The sequence below is a fragment of the Bufo bufo genome, chromosome 6, assembly GCF_905171765.1.
Source record: "Bufo bufo chromosome 6, aBufBuf1.1, whole genome shotgun sequence".
Taxonomy (NCBI): Eukaryota; Metazoa; Chordata; class Amphibia; order Anura; family Bufonidae; genus Bufo; species Bufo bufo.
The window spans coordinates 257,193,500-257,217,975 of record NC_053394.1 but is presented as its reverse complement, the minus strand read 5'-3'; the positions used below and the strand labels follow the sequence as shown (position 1 = coordinate 257,217,975).

The window sequence follows — 24,476 nt, the reverse complement described above, 5'->3', positions numbered from 1 at the left end:
GAGCTTTAGTGTAAAGCACACCAAGAGTCCAAATAATAGAAGGTTACCTTGCATCTCATAGACATCTCAAGAAAAATAAAAGTTATGGAGATTGAGTATTATATGTTATGAAATGGATAAAAATAACATGCTAAATTATATTAAACACTTACTGAAATTCGGCACATACCTATGTAGAGCGCATTGCTTTATGTGGGTTTTAAGGGCTCTATGTTAGTAAATACATCCTTTTCAGTTTCCAAACTTTGGTTTTAGAAAGGATTTCTGTTCGTGAGCCAGTACATTACTGGCACGACACACACCTGCATTCTCACACGCATGTTGTGCTTTCTGTTCTTGTGTACTAAGCCTTCATTCCACACATAGCTAAATAAACTGAATGTCATGCCAGCATGTGCCTTGTCTTATATTCTTCAGCTCTGCACGGCAAATTATGCTGAGAATTTTCAGTTTTGTTTTGCATCTTATATCTATATTGCTCTTTATCTCTACTGTTTTCTGTTATGTCTACTCTTTTATTCATTCATGGTAATGACAAAGGGTGAACAGGGAGAGCCAGGACTGAAGGTAGGACTCTAATGGCTGAATTTAAATCTATATATTTGATGTTAGAATCGGTCATTTTTGGTTCAGTTGACATTGACATTTCAGAGACAACAAAGGTTTTTACTTTTACGTACAAACTTGGATTTATTTAGTCCACACAAAACAATAAAGTGGAGATGACAACGCGGAATGCAGATATTTTCTCCTGAGCTCAGCCACTAGTCAGCACTAATGGCAGACATTTATGCTCCAGTAATGAGCCAGATGACTGAGGACCATCTAAAAAACCCTACTGAAGCAACCTTCACACCATACCTAACAAATTTAAAGGGATTCTGTCACGAGATTTGAGCCCTATAAGCTAAACATATGGCCAGGTCCGTACTAATAACATGAATCCTAAACTGCCCTTATTAAACCTGCTTGTGGCTCTATTAGCCCAAAAAACTGGTTTTTATAAGCTGTCACTCACCTACCTAAGGTGCCCAAGGGGTTTTAAGTTAACCCAGGGTGCCCGCCCGCACCCCTCGCCGTCTGGTGCCCAGCGCCGCCTTCCTCACCTCAGCCCCGCCTCCGCAATCCTCCCGTCCCTCTGCTAGATCCGGCGCCTGTGCACTAGGCTCAGCCTGATGCGCCGCAGACTCCTGGAAGCGGCTTCGTTGAGCGAAGTGCGCATGCGCCGCCTGATGCGCATGCGCACTTCGCTCAGCGAAGCCACTGCCAGGAGTCCGCGGCGCATCAGGCTGAGCCTAGTGCGCAGGCGCCGGATCTAGCAGAAGGACGGGAGGATTGCGGAGGCGGGGCTGAGGTGAGGAAGGCGGCGCTGGGCACCAGACGGCGAGGGGTGCGGGAGGGCACCCTGGGTTAACTTAAAACCCCTTGGGCACCTTAGGTAGGTGAGTGACAGCTTATAAAAACCATTTTTTTGGGCTAATAGAGCCACAAGCAGGTTTAATAAGGGCAGTTTAGGATTCATGTTATTAGTACGGACCTGGCCATATGTTTAGCTTATAGGGCTCAAATCTCGTGACAGAATCCCTTTAAAAATTACAGGTGCAAAAACAAAACTTACCAACATTTTTAGTAAACCAGGTGGTTTATTCAAAAATAATTTTTGTCTGATCCATTTTAAAAATGTAGATGATATATATATATACCCTTCAGCATTTAACCCACTGCAAGCTCACAATATATTTATTTCATTTAGGCTTCGTTATTGTTGGCTTTTTAGTGGCTTGTAACGACTGAGTTGAATTTCATACATCTTTACAATCATTTTTTATGGCATTTTAAACTCAGATAGTTTTTAGCATGTGTTTTTCCAAGTGTTTTGCAAGGCCAATATATAAGTCAGTAGGAGGTTGGTCAGAATTTTGCATCAGAAGAAGTTGAAGGTAATGATCTGTATGCCCAATTTATGAAAGCGATACACAGCACTTGTTAAATTTAGCACAGGCGAACTGCCGTAGCTGTGGCAGGAGAAAATACATCAGAAAATGATCGTTTACATGGGCTCATTTTAGCAATTGCTGTTTGACACTTTCAAAAATTTGTCTCACAGACACAAATAATGTGACTGATGTGAAGACAAACTTCCTTTATCTCCCTTAAAAAGCTCAAAAATCAGTGTAGTCCAGTAATTCTTCCAATGAATCTCACATCTGACAATTGTAGGTATTGTCAACTGCTTAGGCTACTTTCACACTCCGTCATGAAATGGATCCGTTTGTATTATCTGTAACATAGCCAAGACGGATCCGTCATGAACTCCATTGAAAGTCAATGGGAGACTGATCCGTTTTCTATTGTGCCAGGTTGTGTCAGAGAAATCGTCCCTATTGACTTACATTGTGTGCCAGGACGGATCAGTTTGGCTCAGTTTCGTGGAGCAGGCAGCGTTTTGGTGTGAAATAGAGACTGATCAGAGGCAAACTGATCCATTTTGGACCGCTTGTGAGAGCCCATGATGGATCTCACAAACGGAAAGCCAAAACGCAAGTGTGAAGGTAGCCTTACTTGGTGGTGTTTTGATTAGGCACACCTCTGTGTAGAACATAAAAGTCGAGGCTATCATTAGATACCAACTTGTGCTATCTTGATGAGGCCCCCAGTTCAGTGTTAAAACATGCTACAATAAAGGAAGTTTTGATTTTACCGTATCCTGTGAGGTCTCCTCCTCACTAACGATATACTAGGTCATATATACATCTACTTTTCTTCTACATATCTTTTCCACACTCTGGTATACTTAAAGGGAATGTGTCACCAAATACCTTCCAACGAACCATCTCCCTGTATAGGTGTGCAATTCTCCACTGGTTCCAGTACACAGAGAAATAGCCCTTTTTAGTTTACACCAATGGGCCACTTAGTCTTTGCTCTAGAGACTACACCCTTTTTTCAATGCCGGCCATACCCCCACCGCTTTAACGGACCGGGCAATGTAGATGTAATGGCGCCTAGCCCTGAAATTTTATGGCAGTGCTTTTGATGCATGCACAGTACAGGGCTAGAGATCGCCAGGCAGATGAAATTCTGCTGAGCGATCTCCAACCCTGTACTGCACATGCACCAAATGCACTGCTGCGAGATTTCAGGGCCATTACATTTACACTGCCTGGTCTGTCAGTCAAAGTGGTAGCGGCTTGGCTGCCAGCAAAAGAAGTGGAGCCTCTGGGTGCAATTAGGTGCAACAACAACACCCCTCAATAGCATTAACTAAAAACAGGACATGGATCAAGATATCAAGATAGCACAACATGTCCTGGAATCATATAGCATCAATACAGGGAGAATGTTTGGTTAAAAGGAATGTGGTGACAGTTTCCCTTTAACTTTTATTCATACATTCACTATTCAGTTTTTTACTTTCTTTTAAGGTTAATTGTCAGAATTATAGGTGTACAGAACACATTGAAACAGAAGGTGACATCATAATTTGAACATTGCATGGATTATTGTCAAATTTTGAGTGTGATGGGGGTTTATCCAATGAGTATAGACAGATGATAACAAGTAATCTTTTAGAACAGGTATGCGCTCAACCTGTGGCCCTCCAGCTGTTTCAAAACTACAACTCCCAGCATGCCTGAACAGCCTACAGATATCGGCCTACAGCAGGGCATTGTGGGAGTTGTAGTTTTACAACAGCTGGAGGGCCGCAGGTTGAGCATGCCTGTTTTAGAAGATGCAGAGATCAGAAATATACTTTAATCTTGAAAGCTTTAATGGAGTGCATCCAATGTCAGGTCTGCAATATTTTTCTTTTAAGTGAAAATATTTGGAATGTTAAAGATTTATTTATTTATTTGGAGATTCAAAAAATCTGATGAGAGGGACCCAAATAATTAAGTGGTCACCGTCGTTTCAACAAACTACATAAATCAATAGTACGGGTAAAAAAAAATGTGTCATCAGAAAATTATCTTTTATTTAAATCACATTTTTATGTTCTTCACACTGGCCACTTGGCCTAATAACAGGTGCCTCTTCTTGGTCTGTAAAAGTCACTTTACTGCAGTAATCGCCTTATCATTACAGGCGGGTTTAGAATGGTATATATCACCTCTATGTATAGATAAGACAGGATCCTCCATTCACAATAGGTGATTGTCAAAGTTTATCTATTCTTTCCTTGTACAGTGACCTCTGCCCAGGTCACAGAGCATACCTAGAAGACTCTCCTATAGTAGTCAATAAGGTTCCCTCCTGTCCATTGTGTCTATAGCCCATGTGGGTGACATAAAGTAATTCTTTAAATGCTTTCTAAATGCTCTTAAATACAGCTCTCCATGATGGCCACCCCCCATAATCATGTTTAGGAAATATAATTGAAAAAATCTAATCAGAAAATAAAAACAGAATAGAAAAAAAGGATAGGTATCACTTTCTAGTTTTAACTGGCAGAACAAATGTTGATGACACATTCCCTTTAATATGATAATTATCATATTTTGTATTAGAGAAAAGAAGGCTTCTTTCTCCTCCCACCCACTCCTGAACTAAAATTCTCTGCAAGTTCATCTTGAGAGACAAGAAGGCTATCAGCTCACTGAAGAATCAGAATACATCAAAGACTATGGAGAGGGGAAGGGTAGGAGGAGTGAGTGGCAGTGAGTGAAAAGGGACAAAAGAAGCATATTTAAGGAGACTGAGGCACACATGCTGCCCATACAAGTTCTTAACATGGGATTAAGAATGCTGCTAGCAGGAGAAAAATGCATTTTCTCTGATAAGATATATTACACACTTTCTTGTATTTACCTGTCCTGTACAACTGATTTATGCAAAGTTTGTAAAAGTTGGAAAATACAGTGACTATTTAAGCACTTGTTGCCAGGTTTCCCTGCAGATTACAACTGATTACCAGGGGCCCCAGTGTTGGAATACCCTGTGATCATCTTTTGATCTGGCACTTTCAAAGTACTCCAGCCCTTTAACATTCCAGGTGCTTTTGGTTTAGTATCAACCTTTTTGGTTCATAATTTATATGTTTTAGGTGAACTTCCTGCAGAGTAGTAGAAGTGCAATGTTAATTTCAAAGTTGGTATCGAAAAAAAAAAAATTTCAAGCTCCATTAAAGTATTTCTCCATATAGACTTCTGTGAAGCACATATGAAATCCAAAGGGCGCTGCTCTTTATAACAATCTCAATATGAACTGAGTGGTATACAGTAGTGTTGATCGAGCACCAAAAAGCTTGGGTGCTCTGGTGCTCGAGTAGAACACTTTGCGGTGCTCGGGTGCTCTACATAGCACCCAATCACAATGGAAGTCAATAGGAGAAACCGAGCATTAAACCAGGCACCTCCTGCTCTCAAGAGGGGAAGGTTCGGGGTCCCACAGAGGTCTATGCAGAAGATCGGTGTACAGTGAGGGAATCCACCAGTGTGAGTCTGCGGCTTAGGAGTCCCTGCTCTGACTCCATATATAGCTATGTCCATATATAGAGTCAGTGCTTGGGGACACCCAGTGTATTTAAATCTAATTTAGCCTCTATTTCTGAAAAGTTTCTGCCAGGATTTAAACTCACAACCTTCTAAATTAGAGCCAAGAAACTTAACCACTACTCTATACAGCTACATGTTAACCTGCACTGAAATATGAAATGATACTTCTGCTGCATAGGAATACTTACTACATGACAAACTTCTATGAGGTTCTTCTGACACAGTTTATCATTCAGCTTTATAGCTGGGTGGTTAAAGTCCTAGCCTCTAATGTAGAAGGTTGTGAGTTCAAATCCTGGCAGAAACTTTTCAGAAATAGAGGCTAAATTGGATTTAAATACACTGACTTGAGCATACGGTATTCGGTCGAACACTGCGATGTGCTAAGCATCTCGATGCTCGAGCCGAACTGGTTTTCGGTCGAGCATGCTCGCTCAACACTGGTATACAGTACTGTATATCCCACTTGCAGGTTTCCCCCAGAGAGTGTGAATTCAGTCCTTGAGGCAATATTCTTCTTCCATGTGCTCTTCTTATCACTTCAGAAACCACATATCCTTCATGATCTTGTCAATCCTACACTTCCTATATTCAGAAGACAGGATAGCAAACACCACTAGTGAAGATCCACAGCAATATTGATTGCAAGCACCCAGCTTATTCACTCACTTGATTAAGACATCAGCACGTATCAATATAAAGCCCTGTCTCACACGCAGGAACCGTCCAACTCTAGTACCATAAAAAAATTCATTAAATACTCAAACAATATCATGATATATAGATAGAAAGCGCAGGATTGACATGCTCATGAAGGATATGTGGTTTCTATGGTTATAAGAGGAACACGAGGAAGAAGGATATCACCCCAAGGACTGAATTCACACACTCAGGGGAAACCTGCAAAATATATACAGTATACCACCTAGGAAATGGTACCATATTTCCAAAGATTAGAACACAAATTCATGCACATTGGGTTCAGGTAAAGGAGGGGACAATAATTAGGAGGCAGGGGACAGTACCTACTTTTAATTAATGAAATGAAGTAAATATGAACTTTACACAAGTGCTTCGTAAGTCCAGGCTGCAGTGCTTCACACTCAGTGTATGAGCCATTCCACAGCCTCTCTCTTCAGCTGTGATGGCTTTAGCATCTGACCAGGAGACCACTGCAGCCGTCACTCGGCAGAGTCTGAAGCACTGCAGCCTGGACTTAGGATGCACTTGTGGGAGCGGCACTCATAGAAATCAAAGTTAATATTTACATCACTCCTTGGATTAAAAGCAGTGAGAGAGATATGTATAACCCCCAATCACCTATCAGCAGTTATGTATTGTCAAAACTGCTGACAGACCCCCTTTAATGTGATACTGTGCACAAAAGCTGAAAGTGCCACTATTGCCCACAGTGAATGTGCTCTGGCATTAAAATGTCACAGACTGATTGCTTCCTCCTGGATCCTGCTTGTACACTTAGGTTCTGGGCAGGGGTTGTATGACCTACCTCGGAACCCGTATAAGTTTACACGTGTGCGCAGTGGGTCATTTCCTATACAGGTTTCCATGTTGGAAATTACGCAGTATATGCATCACGTGTGGCCATATCCTGAAGGTATGTTACCACGTGGCATAAATGCTGTAGATTTGAAGCTGCAGATTTGCACATGAAGATGGACCAGAAGGATAAATAGTAGGGGGCGCTACCAGAGAGAAAGATGTAATGTACATAAAAAATAAACATTATTATTATTTCATGTATACCGCAATAAGCCTTCATTTAAAATGCTCTTTTCATTGAATAGTAATACTTTTTATGGGATAATCCCCTTAAAATGAAATGAAAATTAAAATGTTCCTGATTCAGGCACCGTTAAATAGAAAACACACCTGACATTGCCTACGGGAGTCACATGAAGGCTTTGTACAATCTGGTAATATTACTGACTAATGCTGGATGTCTGATCAATGTATGCTTAGAGGCAGGTTTCAGATTTCAGGTTAAGAAACCTAGAAGCAGAACATGGAAAGTAATGTTTGTCAGACTATACTGCTAGATCCTTATGTCACAGCACCCCCTGATGGAAGTTAGATGCATTGCGATACACTGGAGGGAGCATTGAATTCATATATAAATCAGCATACAATTTAATAAGCAAAAAATGCAGAGTGACAGAATTGGAAGACTTATTTAATAGCCATCACATTGCTGAAATAAATTTGCAGTAAAACATTGGTAAAATATCCCATCCAAAATAAAGATACAGCTCTAGGGAACCTACTTAATATACAGGTACCCATATAAAACATAAAATCAGCAACCGAAATCTGGCAGCGACATTTGTCAATTAATTTGGATTTTGATTTACAATTCTTCGTTTCTCTCCATTAAACTATTCTTTCTATCCTAAACACACAGTAACATTACACTAACTCTGTCTGCCTCAACTTATTCTGTCCCCTTGTCTCTTATCTCTCATTTCACCCTCAGGGAGAAAGAGGCATGCCGGGGATGCCAGGGAAACATGGAGCAAAGGTATCTTTATAAAAGGAATGGATTGTAGTTTGACCCTCGAATCCCAGTGTACCTCTCAGCTGACCTTGTGCTGTCTCCGTGCATCCTCCAGTTACCTCCCTAACTCGCACCCTCTCCTCTGTGTACTGGTCCTCACACATCATCCATAGTCACATCGATCATACCACTTTACACCCCCTATGTGGTTTGGCAACCCTAATTTTCATCTTGTGTCCTCTTTTTCTTTAGCTTCCCCCCTGATTTCTGTTTCTGAAAGTTGAGAGGTATGACCCACCCCTTCCTTTAACTTTACCTTCCTTTATATTCTCTTCCATAATCATCTACCATTTCTACCACTTTACTTTGTCAGCCATTACTATCCATCCCTCCCACCTAATCATTTCCAGTAATTGCCCCAGACCTATAACTTGTTCAGTATTGTTGTATTAATATTATTGTAGTATTACATGTATGCTTGCTTTTAGCTAGCAGATCTTAAAACTTTGTGATGTCTAATGTTTAGCACATTGGGAATGTGAAAAGATTGGCTGAGATAAGAATTTAATTGTTTATTATCACTTGCTTTCCATGGGTTCCAGAGGTTGGGCTCTCCAATGATCTAACATTGATCACGTATTCCATGAGAAACTAACTTAAAACCCATTGGGCAGGAAACATCTCAAGTTTGTAGGTACTGTAGAGGCACCCTGTGGGATTTCTGTAGGAAAGGGTGGTAGTCCAAGTTGGATACATCCCTTATTTTAAGGGACGATGAGAACCTGGCAGTCAAACCTTCTCCAAATCCTGTTGGTTAGCGATATGAGGAATTCATTCTATGATCATGTAAAGAAGATGAGAGGCAACAAGCACCAAAGTCTCCTATTGATAGTGGTCAGGGTTATCCTCCCTGATATGGGGAGTACTGGAGTTTACTAAGAAAAAAATTAGAGCGGAGATTTAACTCAATAAGCTACTATTCACATGACCATATCCATTTTGCAGTCTGCAAATTGCAGATCTGCAAAATATGAACAAGAATAGAACATGTTCTATCTTTTTTGTTGGGCCGCGGAACGGACATACAGATTTGCATAGCACACGGTGTGCTTTCAAAAAAATTTGTGGTCCAACTAAAATGAATGGGTCTGCATGTGATCCGCAAAAAATCTGGATTAGATGCGGACCGGAAATATGGTCTTGTGAATAGCCCCTAAAGAAACCTTCTATCGTAACACATCAGGCTCTCTTCAGGGTTGCTGCAGCCACCAGAATTATATAATTTCCCTCTATTGCAAGTCAGTGGGAGAAATTTTAGAATTTGTTTTAGGTCAGTTTTTACACTGTTGTAGATATATTAAGAATTAAATACAGGAGTCGAAGTGAGAGCCTCCTACATTCAGAGAATAGATTATATAAATTATGGTATATTGATATGGATATTAGACCTTTTTTTATCATGTTGGTGTAACATAAAGCAATAATTTAGATTTTTGTCTTCAGTACATACTGTATATATAGATAGTGATTTGTTATGTAGGAATGGAATGGATTATATGTAAGTGTACATGTAGGGCAATTCCCTCCCATGTTTCTTTATATGACCCACGTCTTTAGAATGATAATCAGCTATTACTTAGGACGGGTTTACATCACGTTTTTCCCATCCGTTTAATGTATACGCTAAACGGATGCTTCAGACTGATGCAATACAGTGGCATCCGTTCACCATAGAGTTCCATTGTAAAAAATAAATAAAAAAATATTGTGCAGGATACAAGAACGTGGTATGCAGCATTTTTGCATCCTTTTTTTGTAGCGTATACATCGAACGGAGGCATAAAACGCGATGTAAACCCAGCATGAGATCCAGTGTTAGGCTTGAGGTGAGTAAACCTTATCTGTATTTTTGATGCGCACTCCAAATTTTTATGCCTGGTCCACACAAGTATATTCTGAATGCATTATGGGGGGCATTTCTCAAATCAGCTATGCCTGTTTTGTGATGAAAAATGTCACTGCGCACAGCATTTTGTGCATTTTTGCAACTTTTTGTGAAATTTTAAGACTTTTGATGAGCTTTGCCACTTTCAAAAGTGGAAAGTTAGTTGTGATTACAAATTTGAAATATGTCTAATTTATGATGTACAACTTTTTTTTAAATTCACACCAATACGCCATTCAACACCTTGGAGTAGTTGTAATGATATCAACCACATTGCACTTATGCCAAATTCATTATTACTGTGTGCCATTTCATAAATTATGCGCACCTGCGCAAACCAAAAAACAGATTTAAGAATGACACAAAATACACTGCAAATGAGAAATATTATTCTATGTGTGACCTGGCCTGACCACAGGATTAACTGACTCGAACTCACAGAATCATAGAGATCTATGATGCAGCAAATTGACGTCAGAAGCTCATGGTTGGGCTCGGTCACACATCCAAAATACAGAGGGTAATGCATTCATAATATACTCTTGTGTACCTGGTTTAAAACTGATGGAATAAAGATAATTTGAATTTAACCTCAGATGCTGGAGTACCACAAATGGTATCATCTTCACTCATACAGCAATAATTCTTGTATTTGTATATCTTCGCCTTTGTGTTGAGTAACTTGCTGTAGAGATCAATTATTTACGCCATAACATGTGACTGTGCATGGGATTACTTGCACTTCTTTTTCTCCTTTTTTGATGAAACTTCTGTTATCCCACTTGGGGCCCTTGCACACGACCGTATGCCCTCCGAGACATACGGTCCGTGAGTGGGCCATTGATCATGAGCACGAGAGCACAGCATCATAGATTACAATGATGCTGTGCACGTCAGGCTGCCCGCGGCGCTATTGTCCTGCACTCATAAGTGTGGGACAGTAGTCCCGCGGGTGACCCGACGTGCACAGTATCACAGTAACCTATGATGCTGTGCGTTCCCCTGCACATGATCAATGCCGCTCCGGGACATATGGCCCGCTCATGGACTGTCGTGTGCAAGGGCCCTTTAAGAAGTGACATTTTGTTGCAAGACAAAGTTCAAGTGTATGCATATGCTTCTAGGAAAGAGATGCATCATAACTGCATGCATTGGAAATGCCTCTCATAGCTACATACTTGATGAGGTTAAAAACACAGATGTCCATTAGGTCCAACCTATGATCCTACAGCAACACATTTACAAAGACCGGCGGTCTTTGTTTCCCCTTGCACAGCCGAGGGTTAGACTACTTTATGCTGAGGTTTGCGTCTGGTCATAAGTAGCGTAGTTTTACGCCATGTACACCTGTTCCCAGGCATACATGTTAGTGAACTTGACGAGGCCAGAGTCCTGGTCCACTCAACTGTTGAGAACATTCTGACTCCAGCCGTGCAACTTAATATTGTCGCACAGCTGGTCAAAAAGGGGATCTTTGATAAATTACCCCAACTGTGTTTTATGCAGAAAAAGGCAAAAACCCCTATGAGGTGGTTGCCAGTTACCCCATATTAGGGGAAAAATTCCTTCTTGAACCCAAAATATAGCAAGCAGAGTAAATCCCTGGATTAACAAATCATCTCCAGAAAACTTGTTCGCATTACTTGTGATATTAATTCTGTCACAAAAGGCATCCAGGCCCTTCTTGAACTTGAATCACAGCATCTTGTGGCAGGGAGTTCTATAACGCTATTTGGAACTGATAAGTCACAGAAATGTCTGTGCAGAATATAACCTAAAAGCTCACAGAATTGCTGTATTTTGCCAACAATTTAAAAACTAAATGGAGGGTCATTAAAAGCCCTCACTAGTGGTCATCAATATCCAATTGGTCCAACACCCTGCACTCCAGGATAGGTCATCAATATCCAATCCGTCCAACACCCTGCACCCCAAGGTAGGTCATCAATATCAGGAGTCTGGAAACCCCTTTAAATACAGTACCAGCAAGCCATATTTTACTTCCTGACCTTCTGGCCCCATAAAACACTTTCACCATCAGTCTCCAGGCTGATAATGTTTTCACATGCTGCTGGGCATGGCCGGAACTGCTTAAGATGAAAATCAGTGCTTCTTTGCTCACAAATGCTGAATTGTCGCTGTCTTATACCACTGAGTGCTGTAATATATTTTCCAAGCTGCACGAAGCAGCACAGCAGTTTCTGATCTATTGCTGGCCATAGCAGCCCCCCCCCCTCCTCTCCTTCACATGTGTCCCTGCTCACACAAGCCCATTCCTCCCTCTGTTACTGAAGCAAAGAATATGCATTGCTGTGATGGAGGCCATACGGCATCAGTGCTTCAGCAGCAATAAGGGTCTATTCTATTCATTACTATTGGGGCAGCCTAAACACAGAGCAAAGTACAAAAGTCAGGACAGGCAGGAGAAGTGGAATGCAGAGCAGACAGAGGAAGTAAAGTGCAGAGCAGGACAGACAGAGGAAGCAGAGTGCAGAGCAGGATAGACAGAGGGAGCAGAGTGCAGAACAGACAGAGGAAGCAGAGTGCAGAGCAGGATAGACAGAGGAAGCAGAGTGCAGAACAGAGGAAGCAGAGTGCAAAGCAGGATAGACAGAAGGAGCAGAGTGCAGAACAGGACAGGCAGAGCACAGAGCAAGACAGACAGAGGGAGCAGAATGCAGAGCAGTATGGAACTGCTGAGTGTAGAGACTTCGGATGCTACATTTGAAGTTACTTAGCTAAAAAATTTGTTAAAATGCTGTATGGAGTAATACAGTACCAGCAAAGTGTATGAGGATAGACAAATTTCCAATATACCTTGCTTTTTCACTCCATGCAGCAATTGAGCTGCCATGCAGATCTTGAAATCCGCTGCATGCAGATTGCACCTTTTTCAATGGAAGGGTGAGATCTGCTGCAAAACCGCATTAAATCCGTGCCAAAAAATACAAGCAACACATATGGTTTTTGGTGTGAAAATGTACATAAATCTGTACGGAAATTCATGTGGAATTTCTGCCAGACAGCTCGCACCCGTGTACAGCTTTTTAAAACTGTTTTTTTCAAGATTTTGATACTGATGACCTAGCTTTTGAGAATCGGTCCTTGCAAAAGTGGATTGTCCTAGGCTGAAAATGGGTGTCCTGCCTTGTTTGGGTCGTTTTATCTGTTCCTAATTTGTCAAGTACACTGTTGATAAGTATGCAATACCAGACACAGTCTATAGACAAGAGTGTTGCTATTATATAACCTCAGATGACCCCTGTAAAAGAATCCCCACACGTTTATCTTACATGTCTCCACATAATCCCGTTTACTGTTATACCGAGATTTTGTTGAATCTCTTGGTCTCTTTTCTTAAGATCATAACATAACTTAGTGCCTGTACATGGCAGAGTCCCTGTCCGCCAATATCATCCAAATGATGAGTGCAGATGATAAGAAAGCTATAATACAAAGGAAACATGCCAGGAGACACCCCACAATGTCCTCACTGTGAAGATCCTTCCTAAATAGAGATGATATTCAGCTTTCATAAGAATTGTCTTCGCTGATCACCAGCCTGTATAACTATGGCACTTGTCAGCTGACAAATGACCAAATCTTTTATGCAAGTCTAAAAGTCTATTGAGGGAATTTATCATAGACCAGTGATTTACACCAGTCTTTGATATCCCCATGTGCTGCCACAGGCTGAGCCTAAACTGAAATCTATGCCTGCCCCTAGGTGGCGTAGATTTCAGTCTTCTATCACGCCACTGGCCCCACCCCCTCCCCACCTTCTCCATACCCCCTTTTTGGGAAAGTGGTGAGGGCGGTGGAGAAACCTCACTTGTGCAAACACCGTGTTAGTGACTGTTTTACTCCAGCACTGCCGGGGTCGCATAGCATTATATTTATTTATGATGCTATGTAACCCTTACAGTTCTGGAACAGCATTATGGCAGTGTTATCCAGTACATTCCAGAACTGTAAAGGTTACATAGCAACATAAATCAATATAATGCTAAGCGACCCCGGCAGTGCTAGAAGTTTAGGACGGGTGCTGCGCTGCGAGTCCGGAGCGTGACACTCGCTCGTCTGAAAGGGGCCTTAGCATGCCTTCACGTGTGGCAGACGGGCCCAAATAATTTTGTACAAAATATATTTGCCAAGAATTTCTAATTTACAAAATAAGCGTAGCATTAGCACCAGAATATTTTCTATTACTATGGCATTATTGTACTTTATTTGGTTTGCAGAGTGCTGCTGCATTGTGTGTGTTTTTTTGTGTTTCTAGCCATGGCAGCGCGCACCTGCGCATTGGGATGTGCTGACTGACCCCCTTTCTCTTTGCAGTTAGCATCTTTGTTAGCATTGTAGCAGTTTAGAACAGTCTTTATAGACACATAGATTGCTATTATACTATCAGTGGTACACAATGCAATGTTGTCGTTTTTTACTGTCATGTAAATGTAGCGTTAAACTAGCAATGTAGGAAAATCTGTAAACCATGTCGCTTTCTGCACTTATGTATCACAGTGTAACTAAGCTCTGCATGCTTATTTCTGTGCATCCTTTTAGGGTGAACCCGGAGCTTCAGGAGTAAAGGTAACTTCAATATCATTTACATTTTCTATAGAACGCTTTGCTCTTTTCATGCTTGGTTTGAACCAGAAACATTGTGCTTAGCTGACACTTTTAAGCAGATTATGCTGTAAATCACTGTGCAGAACATCTACTATACAACCTGATTGACTTTCTATGTTGTTTAGTGTGTTAGCATTGTGTCCTTGACTTCCTGGGAATATAATCACATACCATTGCTAAATATTCAACATTTTGGAATTACAACCTTTGCAGCCTCAGTAAAGGATCTAATCATGTAATCATCATCCCCGTGTAAGAAAAGGCATTCTGGTTTCAATTGAAGCATCCCTGAAGCGAGAGGGCAAGTTTCCACTGAGTGTGGGGTGCAGATGGATGTCCATTGAGATATTTTTAGCACTGACTTATGCCATTTTCTCTGCGGGATAAACTACTTTGTTCTAATATTTCAAGGATGTTGCTTGAAGAATAAAGTGAAGTACATGAAAATCATAGCGCCTTTTCATGCTTGTATCAAGATCAGTAAATTATTGGAGATGTGCAGTCGGGAGCTGTGTAAAAAATAAATATAAATATATATATATATATAGTGTCTTTTAATGAGAAATTTGGAATCTGAAAAACACTGATTTATCTTAACTATGCAAAATATATAAAACTGTTTCAAAACATAGGACCTAATGCAAAAAAATCACAAGTGACACCCCCCACACATAGACTTCAGCCCCTGCAAATGTATCAGTAGTTTTTTATGTAGTATGTAGTTTTTAAACCTCAGCCACATTTATACCCACACACTCACAAGGAAGCTGGGAATTGTTATGGCTATTTGTAGGACACCCAGGATTGTAAACTCTCAGGCCCCCTGCACACGAACCGCAATACACGGGTGCCATTCTGCGGGCATTCCGCATCACGGATGCAGACCCATTCACTTGAATGTGTCCGCAAATCCGGAGATGCGGAATGGTACGGAACGGAAGCACGGAACGGAACCCTACGGAAACACTACGGAGTGCTTCCGTGGGGTTTCGTCCCGTACTTCTGTTCCGCAAAAAGATAGAACATTTCCTATCTTTTTGCGGAACGGCCGGATCACGGACCCATTCAAGTGAATGGGTCCTCAATCCGCTGTGGCTGCCCCACGGACTGTGTTCGACCACGACTGTGTTCGTGTGCAGGGGGCCTTAAAGAGCATCTGTCAGCATGATCAATTCTATTAAACCAAGCATACTTCCCAGCAAGGCTCATCATGCTGATTACAACGCCACCTTGTGTTAGTCCCTACCTCTGGCTGCAAGATTTAGAGTCCATTCACACGTTCGTGAATGTGTCCGCATCCGTTCCGCAAATTGCCCATTCATTCTCTATGGGGCAGGAATACCCATTCATTCTCTATGGGGCAGGAATGGATGCGGACAGCACATGCGATGGAAAAATGAATTTAGCCAGCAAAGGAAGCAATATGGATAATAACAATACATTAGTAACTGGCTTGTATTAACTTTCTCCACATAATAGATGCTATTTGCCAAAGTGAGACAACCACTTTAATCAGATTTTTAGAAAAATAAATCTAGGTAGAGAACCACTTTGAAGAACAAAGCATAATGGAATCTTTTTATTACCATTATATTTTGTGATGACTTTTATGACCATCCATATTTCCAGAGCATTTCACAAATTGATACATGTCAGATTGTTCATGTCAAAATTTTACTGTATTTTGTTCCTTCTATTATACTGATTATCATATACTCATTATTGATATACTGATATTAAAAGAATATATACTGCTCAAAAAATAAAGGGAACACTAAAATACCACATCCTAGATCTCAATGAATGAAATATTCCAGTTGCAAATCTTTACTCATTACATAGTGGAATGCATTGAGAACAATAAAACATAAAAATAATTAATGTAAATCAAAATATCCCATGGAGGTCTGGATTTGGAATGATACTCAAAATCAAAGTGGAATGTCAAATTTCAGGTTAATCCAACTTCAGTAGAAATGTCTCAAGACAAGGAAATGAGGCTCAGTAGTGTGTGTGGCCTCCACGTGCCTGTATAACCTCCCTACAATGCCTAGGCATGCTCCTGATGAGGCGGCAGATGTTTTCCTGGGGGATCTCCTCCCAGACCTGGATTAAAGCACCAGTTAACTACTGGACCGTCTGTGGTGCAACGTGGCATTGGTGGATGGAACAAGACATGATGTCCCAGATGTGCTCGAGTGGATTCAGGCCTGGGGAATGGACAGGCCAGTTTATAGCATCAATTCCTTCATCATGCAGGAACTGCTGACACACTTCAGCCACATGAGGCATTGTCATGCATCAGAAAGCACCCAGGGCCCACTGCACCTGCATATGGTCTCACAATGGGTCTGAGGATCTCATCCCAGTACCTAATGGCAGTCAGGGTACCTCTGGATAGCACACGGAGGTCTGTGCGGCCCTCCAAAGAAATGCCACCCCACACCATTACTGACCCAATGCCAAACCGGTCATGCTGGAGGATGTAGCAGGCAGCAGAATGCTCTCCACAGTGTCTCCAGATTCTGTCACATGTGCTCAGTGCCAACCTGCTATCATCCGTAAGAGCACAGGGCACCAATGTCAAATCACCCAATCTTGGTGTTCTCTGGCAAATACCAATAGCCCTGCACGGTGTTGGTCTGTAAGCACAACACCGACTTGTGGACGTTGGTCCTCATGCCACCCTCATGGAGTCTGTTTCTGACAGTGTGAACAGACACATGGATATTAGTGGCCTGCTGGAGGTCATTTTGCAGGGCTCTGGCACTGCTCTTCCTTGCACAAAGGAGGAGGTAGTGGTCCTGCTGCTGGGTTGTTGCCCTCCTACGCCCACCTCCATGTCTCCTGGTATACTAGCCTGTTTCCTGGTATCTGCTCCATGCTCTGGACACTACGCTGACAGACACAGCTAACTGTCTTGCTACAGCTCGCATTGATGTGCCATCCTGGATGAGCTACACTACCTGAGCAACTTCTGTGGGTTGTAGACACCACCTCATGCTACCTCTAGGGGTGAGAGCAATGACAAAATGCAACAGTGACCAAAACAACAGCCAAAAAGGATGAGAACAGAGAAATGGTCTGTGGTCACCACCTGCAGAAGCACTCCTTTATAGGGGTTGTCTTGCTAATTGCCATTTCTACCTGTTGTCTGTTCAATGTGCACAACAGCAGAAGAAATTGATTCACAATCAGTGTTTTTTCATAACTGGACAGGTTGATTTCACAGAAGTGTGATTGACTTGGAGTTACATTGTGTTGTTTAAGTGTTCCATTTTATATTTTTGAGCAGTGTACTATAGATAAAGTATTTATGTGGGAGGCTGCTTTATACTCACTTGGAGATCACCTAAATGTTTTTTATGTGTATATGTAGGGAGAAAAAGGAGACTTGGGAAATGCACTCAGTGGAATTAAAGGAGAACCTGGTAACCCAGGCCTGCCAGGACCTCCAGGACCAAAGGTGTGTATGTTCTGAAGAACTCAACATGCCCATCTTAAAACAGCTTGACTACAAGTATAATTGAGCATAATGTTTCAACACGCATCTGAATGTGTTCATCACATTACCCTCTCGCTATTTGGTTCAGTTGAAGACAAAATAAAAACCCTAGCTAGGCAAATGTGGTTAATCTTACTTTGCCGACGAGACACGAACAAATAAACAAATGATGCTCTATAGACCATTATGCAGCTCTGGAAATTTGTAGTTTATATGAAAAAATCTATATTTCTCCATTATGTTTTTACATACCAGGATCTATGTTTTCTCTTTTCCTTGCTCAATTTTTCTGCCTCTCATCATATTAGAAATGCCCCATTCCTATTATCTAACAACTATCATACCTTTGTAATCTCTCTGCTTTTGTTATATCCTTCCTGAAAAGTTATAGTATACTTTTCTCATTCTAAGCATGGGAGTCATTTTCTTGAATTTGCAGCTGATGCTTGGCATTGGGATACATCATTATCTTCTTTATACTAATGCATTGGGTATATGCTGGTGGGCTCTGTTAAACTAACTGAATGGCTCCCAAAATCCAAGGTGAGCACAAGATATGGGTGGATCAGCACATCTATTCGGTTGCTTGGCTACTACATAGCTCTTCTCTTGTAGAGCTGTCATGGAATGGGTCAAGCAATCCCTCTTGACAAATAACTTAAGAGGGATAGATGCTAAGAATAGTGTGATCTCCCATAGAAGGGGCACTCCGGGTGGTAGGGTATGAATGCATAAGATTAGTCTTGTTAGAAGATTAAATCAAAGCCCTTATATAGAATGTCTTTCTCCATGACGGATCTTCTTTGATTTCTTTCTCTTTTTTCCCCTCTTCTGGATTCTATATAATGTATTGCCAGCTGTATAGTTACTATGATCTGAGTTTAAAACCTTACAATTGTTAACATCTTGAAACTATAGCACATCTGTAGTAACATTCATTAAAATACAAAGTGCACTAGTTTGCGGATACTTGAATCCACAAGGGATAGTTCAATGTGATGGAGTGGTGCCTTACAGACCCCAGTAGAAAAGTTGGCTCTGAATGTTCATCCTTTTTATTTTATAATTTGCTTGATATGTGATTCACATTTCACTTTAGATCACAGAGGAAAGGTTCCCATGAATATAATTAAAATTCAGTCCATAGAGTTAAACACCATCTATCTGATAGAAATCCTTTTGATATCAGGTTTGGAAGATCTTGTTAAAGTGATCACAAAGAACCAGAGTATAGTAGGAGAAGGTTTGTGATAGACAGATCTGGAAGTTTTCTTCTGTTTCTTTGAAGGTTGAAATATGACAAAGTGGGCTTTAGTAAGACAGGGAGGCAATTCTTTTCTTTTTCATTATTTCTTTAGTGGCAGATAAGGTGAAAAAAGGTCAAAGAACAAGAGCAGCTAAATGTACATTTTACAGAGTGTGGTGCACGTGTTAACAGGAATTCTATTTAATAGAAAAGGGCATTGCATCCCCTGGTTCGTAGGGCACATTGCGGGATGGATTGCAATTACAGGACTGAAGAACTGTAGTTAACCCTCTCCTGTTGTGACAGCAATACATCATAATAATGTGGCTTTTGATTTTGAGTGTTTTTCTATTGGACAGTAAGGTTCACATAGTTAAATTTTTTAATGTTGCCACCATTAGGAAAAACAAACCTCTCTCAAGGCATACATCTAGAGATGAGCGGATTTCTTAAAATTTGATTGGACCGATATGGCTGTCAAAATCGATTGGGGTCTGGATAAATTCGACTGAAATCAATAGTGCTCTGTTTGTCTGGAAAAGTCTTCTCTTATCTATTCTCACTCTCTCTCTTTCCCTTCTCCCAAATCGAATCACACAAAATTTTGTTTCAATAAAGTCAGAAATTTGGATTGAATTTCTGAATTTTAGAATCAATTCGTTCATCTCTACATACATTTTACACAAATGATCTCTCTACTAGCCTCATGACGCAATGAACAATATACATTTTTACAAAGACAATATGAAATATGTTAATTAGGTTGTACTTGCAGTCAACTATTGACTGAGTGCTCTTTGAGCCAACAGCTATTATTCCTGGCTCCTCCATACACATGCATGCACAGTTCGGTCAGAGTCCTGACGCCCCATGCGCATTAGAATTAGTGATTATTGGACAACAATAATTTATTTTGTATAGGGGCTGTTAGAATTGCACAGGACTTTTCTGTACCTCCATATGCCTCAGTTTCCTATTTAGGAATATTTCTGTTGTATGCTCTATCAGAAGCTGCAATATGGACCGTTGTTACTTCTCGAAGATAATATCTCCATGGTACAGACTACACTATAACCACTATGTCTGCCTGTACAGCCTTAGTTCAATCAAACGCTCACTGTTCGTATTGTATACACTGAGGTATATATTTTAAATGATTACTGTTTTTAGGGAGAAGCTGGTGCTATTGGCCACCCAGGAATTTCAGGCCAGCAGGGTGAAAAGGTATGTGCCCGTTCTTTAAAAGACCCTTAACTTTTCTATAGATCACTTTGGTTTTATATCACACTATTTTCTTTCGTTTAATTTAAAAAACATAAATGTTTTCATTGCAAGGGCAGGATAAGTCAATTACAAATGAATTCTTCATTTTTTCTTCCTTTTACAGGGAACTCCAGGAATTAAGGGAGAACAAGGCCCTTTTGGACTTCGAGTGAGTAAACCTTATGTACAGTACATTGACTTAAATAGTGATTGCATTTACTGGTGTTAAGTACTTGCATGAGCTATAATGCTTATTCATTTTGCATAAACTGAGTAGTATTAGTAGTTTTCACTATGCACTGTAGAATATTACAGAAATGCCAAGCACAGTTTCGGAAGTTGTAAAGAATAATGGCCACACACATTAGTCTAGTCTAGAAATTATCAAAATGGACGATTTCAATCAAAACGAATGTTCGGCGGTTAAAAGATAACAAAGAACAATTGTTTGGCAGACCATTATCGTTTGAAAAGAAGTCAGCCATATTTAATATATATATATATATATATATATATATATTTTTTTTTATTTTTTTTTAAACAACATTCCCAGAAAGATCTTACATCTATTGCCAGGTTTTTGTGGAACATGTATGAGCAGTTTGAACAACTGTAATGGCCAATATGGACTAAAATGCGTATTGCATTGTCTTTGAAACTAATGTCCTCTAGATGTTTGTTTGTTCAACTGCTGTTAACCATCAACCAAGTTCTATCTAATGTGTATGGCCACCTTAAGGATTTGAAGTTCAGACTTTCAGCTTTAATTCAGTGGGTTGAACAAAATGATTGCATAAAAATGTGAGGAACTAAAGCATTTTTAAACTCAATCCCTTCATTTCAGGGGCTCAAAAGTAATTGGACAAATTAAATAATTGTAAATAAAATGTTAATTTCTAATACTTGGTTGAAAACCCTTTGTTGGCAAGGACTGCCTGAAGTCTTGAACTCATGGACATCACCAGACGCTGTGTTTCCACCTTTTTAATGCTCTGCCAGGCCTTTACTGCAGCAGTTTTCAGTTGCTGTTTGTTTGTAGGCCTTTCTGTCTGAAGTTTAGTCTTTAACAAGTGAAATACATGCTCTATTGGGTTCAGATCAGGTGACTGACTTTGCCATTCAAGATTATTCCACTTTTTTTCTTTAATAAACTCCTGGGTTGCTTTGGCTTTATGTTTTGGGTCATTGTCCATCTATATTATGAAACGTCGACCAATCAGTTTGGCTGCATTTGCTGGATTTGAGCACACAGCATGTCTCTGAAAACCCCAGAATTCATCCGGCTGCTTCTGTCCTGTGTGACATCATCAATAAACACTAGGGACCCAGTGCCACTGGCAGCCATGCATGCCCAAGCCATCACACTGCCTCCGCCGTGTTTTACAGATGATGTGGTATGCATTAAATCATAAGCTGTACCACGCCTTTGTAATACTTTTTTCTTTCCATCATTCTGCTAGAAGTTGATCTTGGTTTAATCTGTCCAAAGAATGTTCTTCCAGAAGTGTGCTGTTTTTTTAAGATGTTTTTTTTTTTAGCAGTCCAATCCAGCCTTCTTGTTCTTGAGGCTTATGAGTAGCTTACACCATGCAGTGAATCCTCTGTATTTACTTTCATGCAGTCTTCTCTTTATGGTAGATTTGGATATTGATACGCCTACAAGGATTGTTGTTCACTTGGTTGGCTGTTGTGAAGGGGTTTTTCTTCACCATGGTAATTATTCAGCGATCATCCACCACTGTAGTCTTCCGTGGGCGTCCAGGTCTTTTTGCATTGTTGAGGTTACCAGTGCTTTCTTTCTCAGGATATACCAAACTGTAGATTTTGCCACTCCTAATAGTGTACCAATTTCTTGGATCACCTTGTTATCACAGATGAAAGATGGCTTGTTATACCTGCATGGAGAGCTCCTTTGACTGCATGTTTACTTCTCAGCAAAATCTTCTAAATGCAAGCACCACACCTCAAATAAACTCCAGGCCTTTTATGTGCTTAATTGAGAATGAAATAATGGAGAAATTGCCCACACCTGCCCATGAAACAGCCTTTGAGTCAATTGTCCGATTACTTTTGGTCCCTTTAACCCCTTAAGGACTTAGGACGTACCGGTACGGCATGGTTCCAGAGTCCTTAAGGACCCATAACGTACCGGTACGTCATGTGTTGTTTCGATCACCGCCTCCAGGCGGGCGGTGATCGGAACCCGGTGCCTGCTCAAATCATTGTGCAGGCACCTTGGCTAAATGCGCGGGGGGGGGGGTCCCGTGACCCCCCCGTGTCGGCGATCACCGCAAACCGCAGGTCAATTCAGACCTCTGGTTTGCGGCTTTTACCTGCGGTTGCGGCGATGATCGGGCGTGCCATCGGGTCCCCATGCGGCTGTAGGGGGAACCCGATGGAATGGAAGGCAGCGCGATGCCTAAGGAAGGCATCGCACTGCCTTCTGTTGACGAGCCTGTGAGATCCAGTCCCCTGGATCTCACAGGCCGGAAGCTGTATGAGTAATACACACAGTATTACTCATACAGCCAATGCATTCCAATACAGAAGTATTGGAATGCATTGTAAAGGATTAGACCCCCAAAAGTTCAAGTCCCAAAGTGGGACAAAAAATAAAGTGAAAAAAAAAGTTGAAAAAATAAACTTTTCCCCCCCAAAAAATTTAAAGTTTCAAGTAAACAAAAACGTCATTTTCCCCAAATAAAGTTAAAAAATATTGGTAAAAAATAGTGGGGGAAAAAAGTATACATATTAGGTATCGACCGACTCTATAAACATATCACATGACCTAACCCCTCAGAAAAACACAGTAAAAAAATTTAAAATAAAAACTGTGCTAAATAAACCATTTTTTTGTCACCTTACATCACAAAAAGTACAACAGCAAGCGATCAAAAAGGCGTTTGCCCACCAAAATAGTACTAATCTAACCGTCAGCGCAAAAAATTAGCCCCTACCTGAGACAATCACCCAAAAAATTTAAAAACTATGGCTCAGAATATGGAGACACTAAAACATCATTTTTTTGTTTTAAAAAAGCTGTTATTGTGTAAAACTTACATAAATTAAAAAAAATGTATACATATTAGGTATCGCCGCATCCGTGACAACCTGGTCTATAAAAATATCACATGATCTAACCTGTCAGATGAATGTTGTAAATAACAAAAAATAAAAATGGTGCAAAAACAGCTATTTCTTGTTATCTTGCCTCACAAAAAGTGTAATATAGAGCAACCAAAAAACTAGTACCAACAATACTGCCACCCTATCCCGTAGTTTCTAAAATGGGGCTACTTTTTTGGAGTTTCTACTCTAGGAGTGCATCAGGGGGGCTTCAAATGGGACATGATGTCAAAAAAAAACAGTTCAGCAAAATCTGCCTTCCAAAAACCGTATGGCATTCCTTTCCTTCTGTGCCCTGCCGTGTGCCCGTACAGCGGTTTACGACCACATATGGGGTGTTTCTGTAAACTACAGAATCTGGGCCATAACTATTGAGTTTGGTTTGGCTGTTAACCCTTGCTTTGTAACTGGAAAAAAATTATTAAAATGGAAAATCTGCCCAAAAAGTGAAATTTTTTAATTGTATCTCTATTTTCCATTAATTCTTGTGGAACACCTAAAGGGTTAACAACGTTTGTAAAATCAGTTTTGAATACCATGAGGGGTGTAGTTTCTTAGATGGGGTCACTTTTAAGGAGTTTCTACTCTAGGGGTGCATCAGGGGGGCTTCAAATGGGACATAGTGTCAAAAAACCAGTCCAGCAAAACCTGCCTTCCAAAAACCGTATGGCATTCCTTTCCTTCTGCGCCCTGCCATGTGCCCGTACAGCGGTTTACGACCTCATATGGGGTGTTTCTGTAAACTACAGAATCTG

At 40.7% G+C, this 24,476-nt stretch overlaps 1 protein-coding gene across 14 annotated transcripts in view; it reads left to right on the top strand.

Annotated features, from left to right (window-relative positions):
• Positions 1–24,476, top strand: part of COL13A1 (collagen type XIII alpha 1 chain) — a 263,539-nt gene that overhangs the window by 180,131 nt on the left and 58,932 nt on the right. For 12 of the 14 annotated variants that reach the window (XM_040436364.1, XM_040436362.1, XM_040436356.1 and 9 more), the window contains 5 exons: positions 7,987–8,031; positions 14,516–14,542; positions 17,961–18,047; positions 20,503–20,556; positions 20,720–20,764. In XM_040436364.1, coding sequence (XP_040292298.1) covers positions 7,987–8,031; positions 14,516–14,542; positions 17,961–18,047; positions 20,503–20,556; positions 20,720–20,764 — 258 coding nt within the window. The remainder of the gene's footprint in view (positions 1–7,986; positions 8,032–14,515; positions 14,543–17,960; positions 18,048–20,502; positions 20,557–20,719; positions 20,765–24,476) is intronic. The other 2 variants (XM_040436358.1, XM_040436355.1) reach the window with 1 other exon arrangement.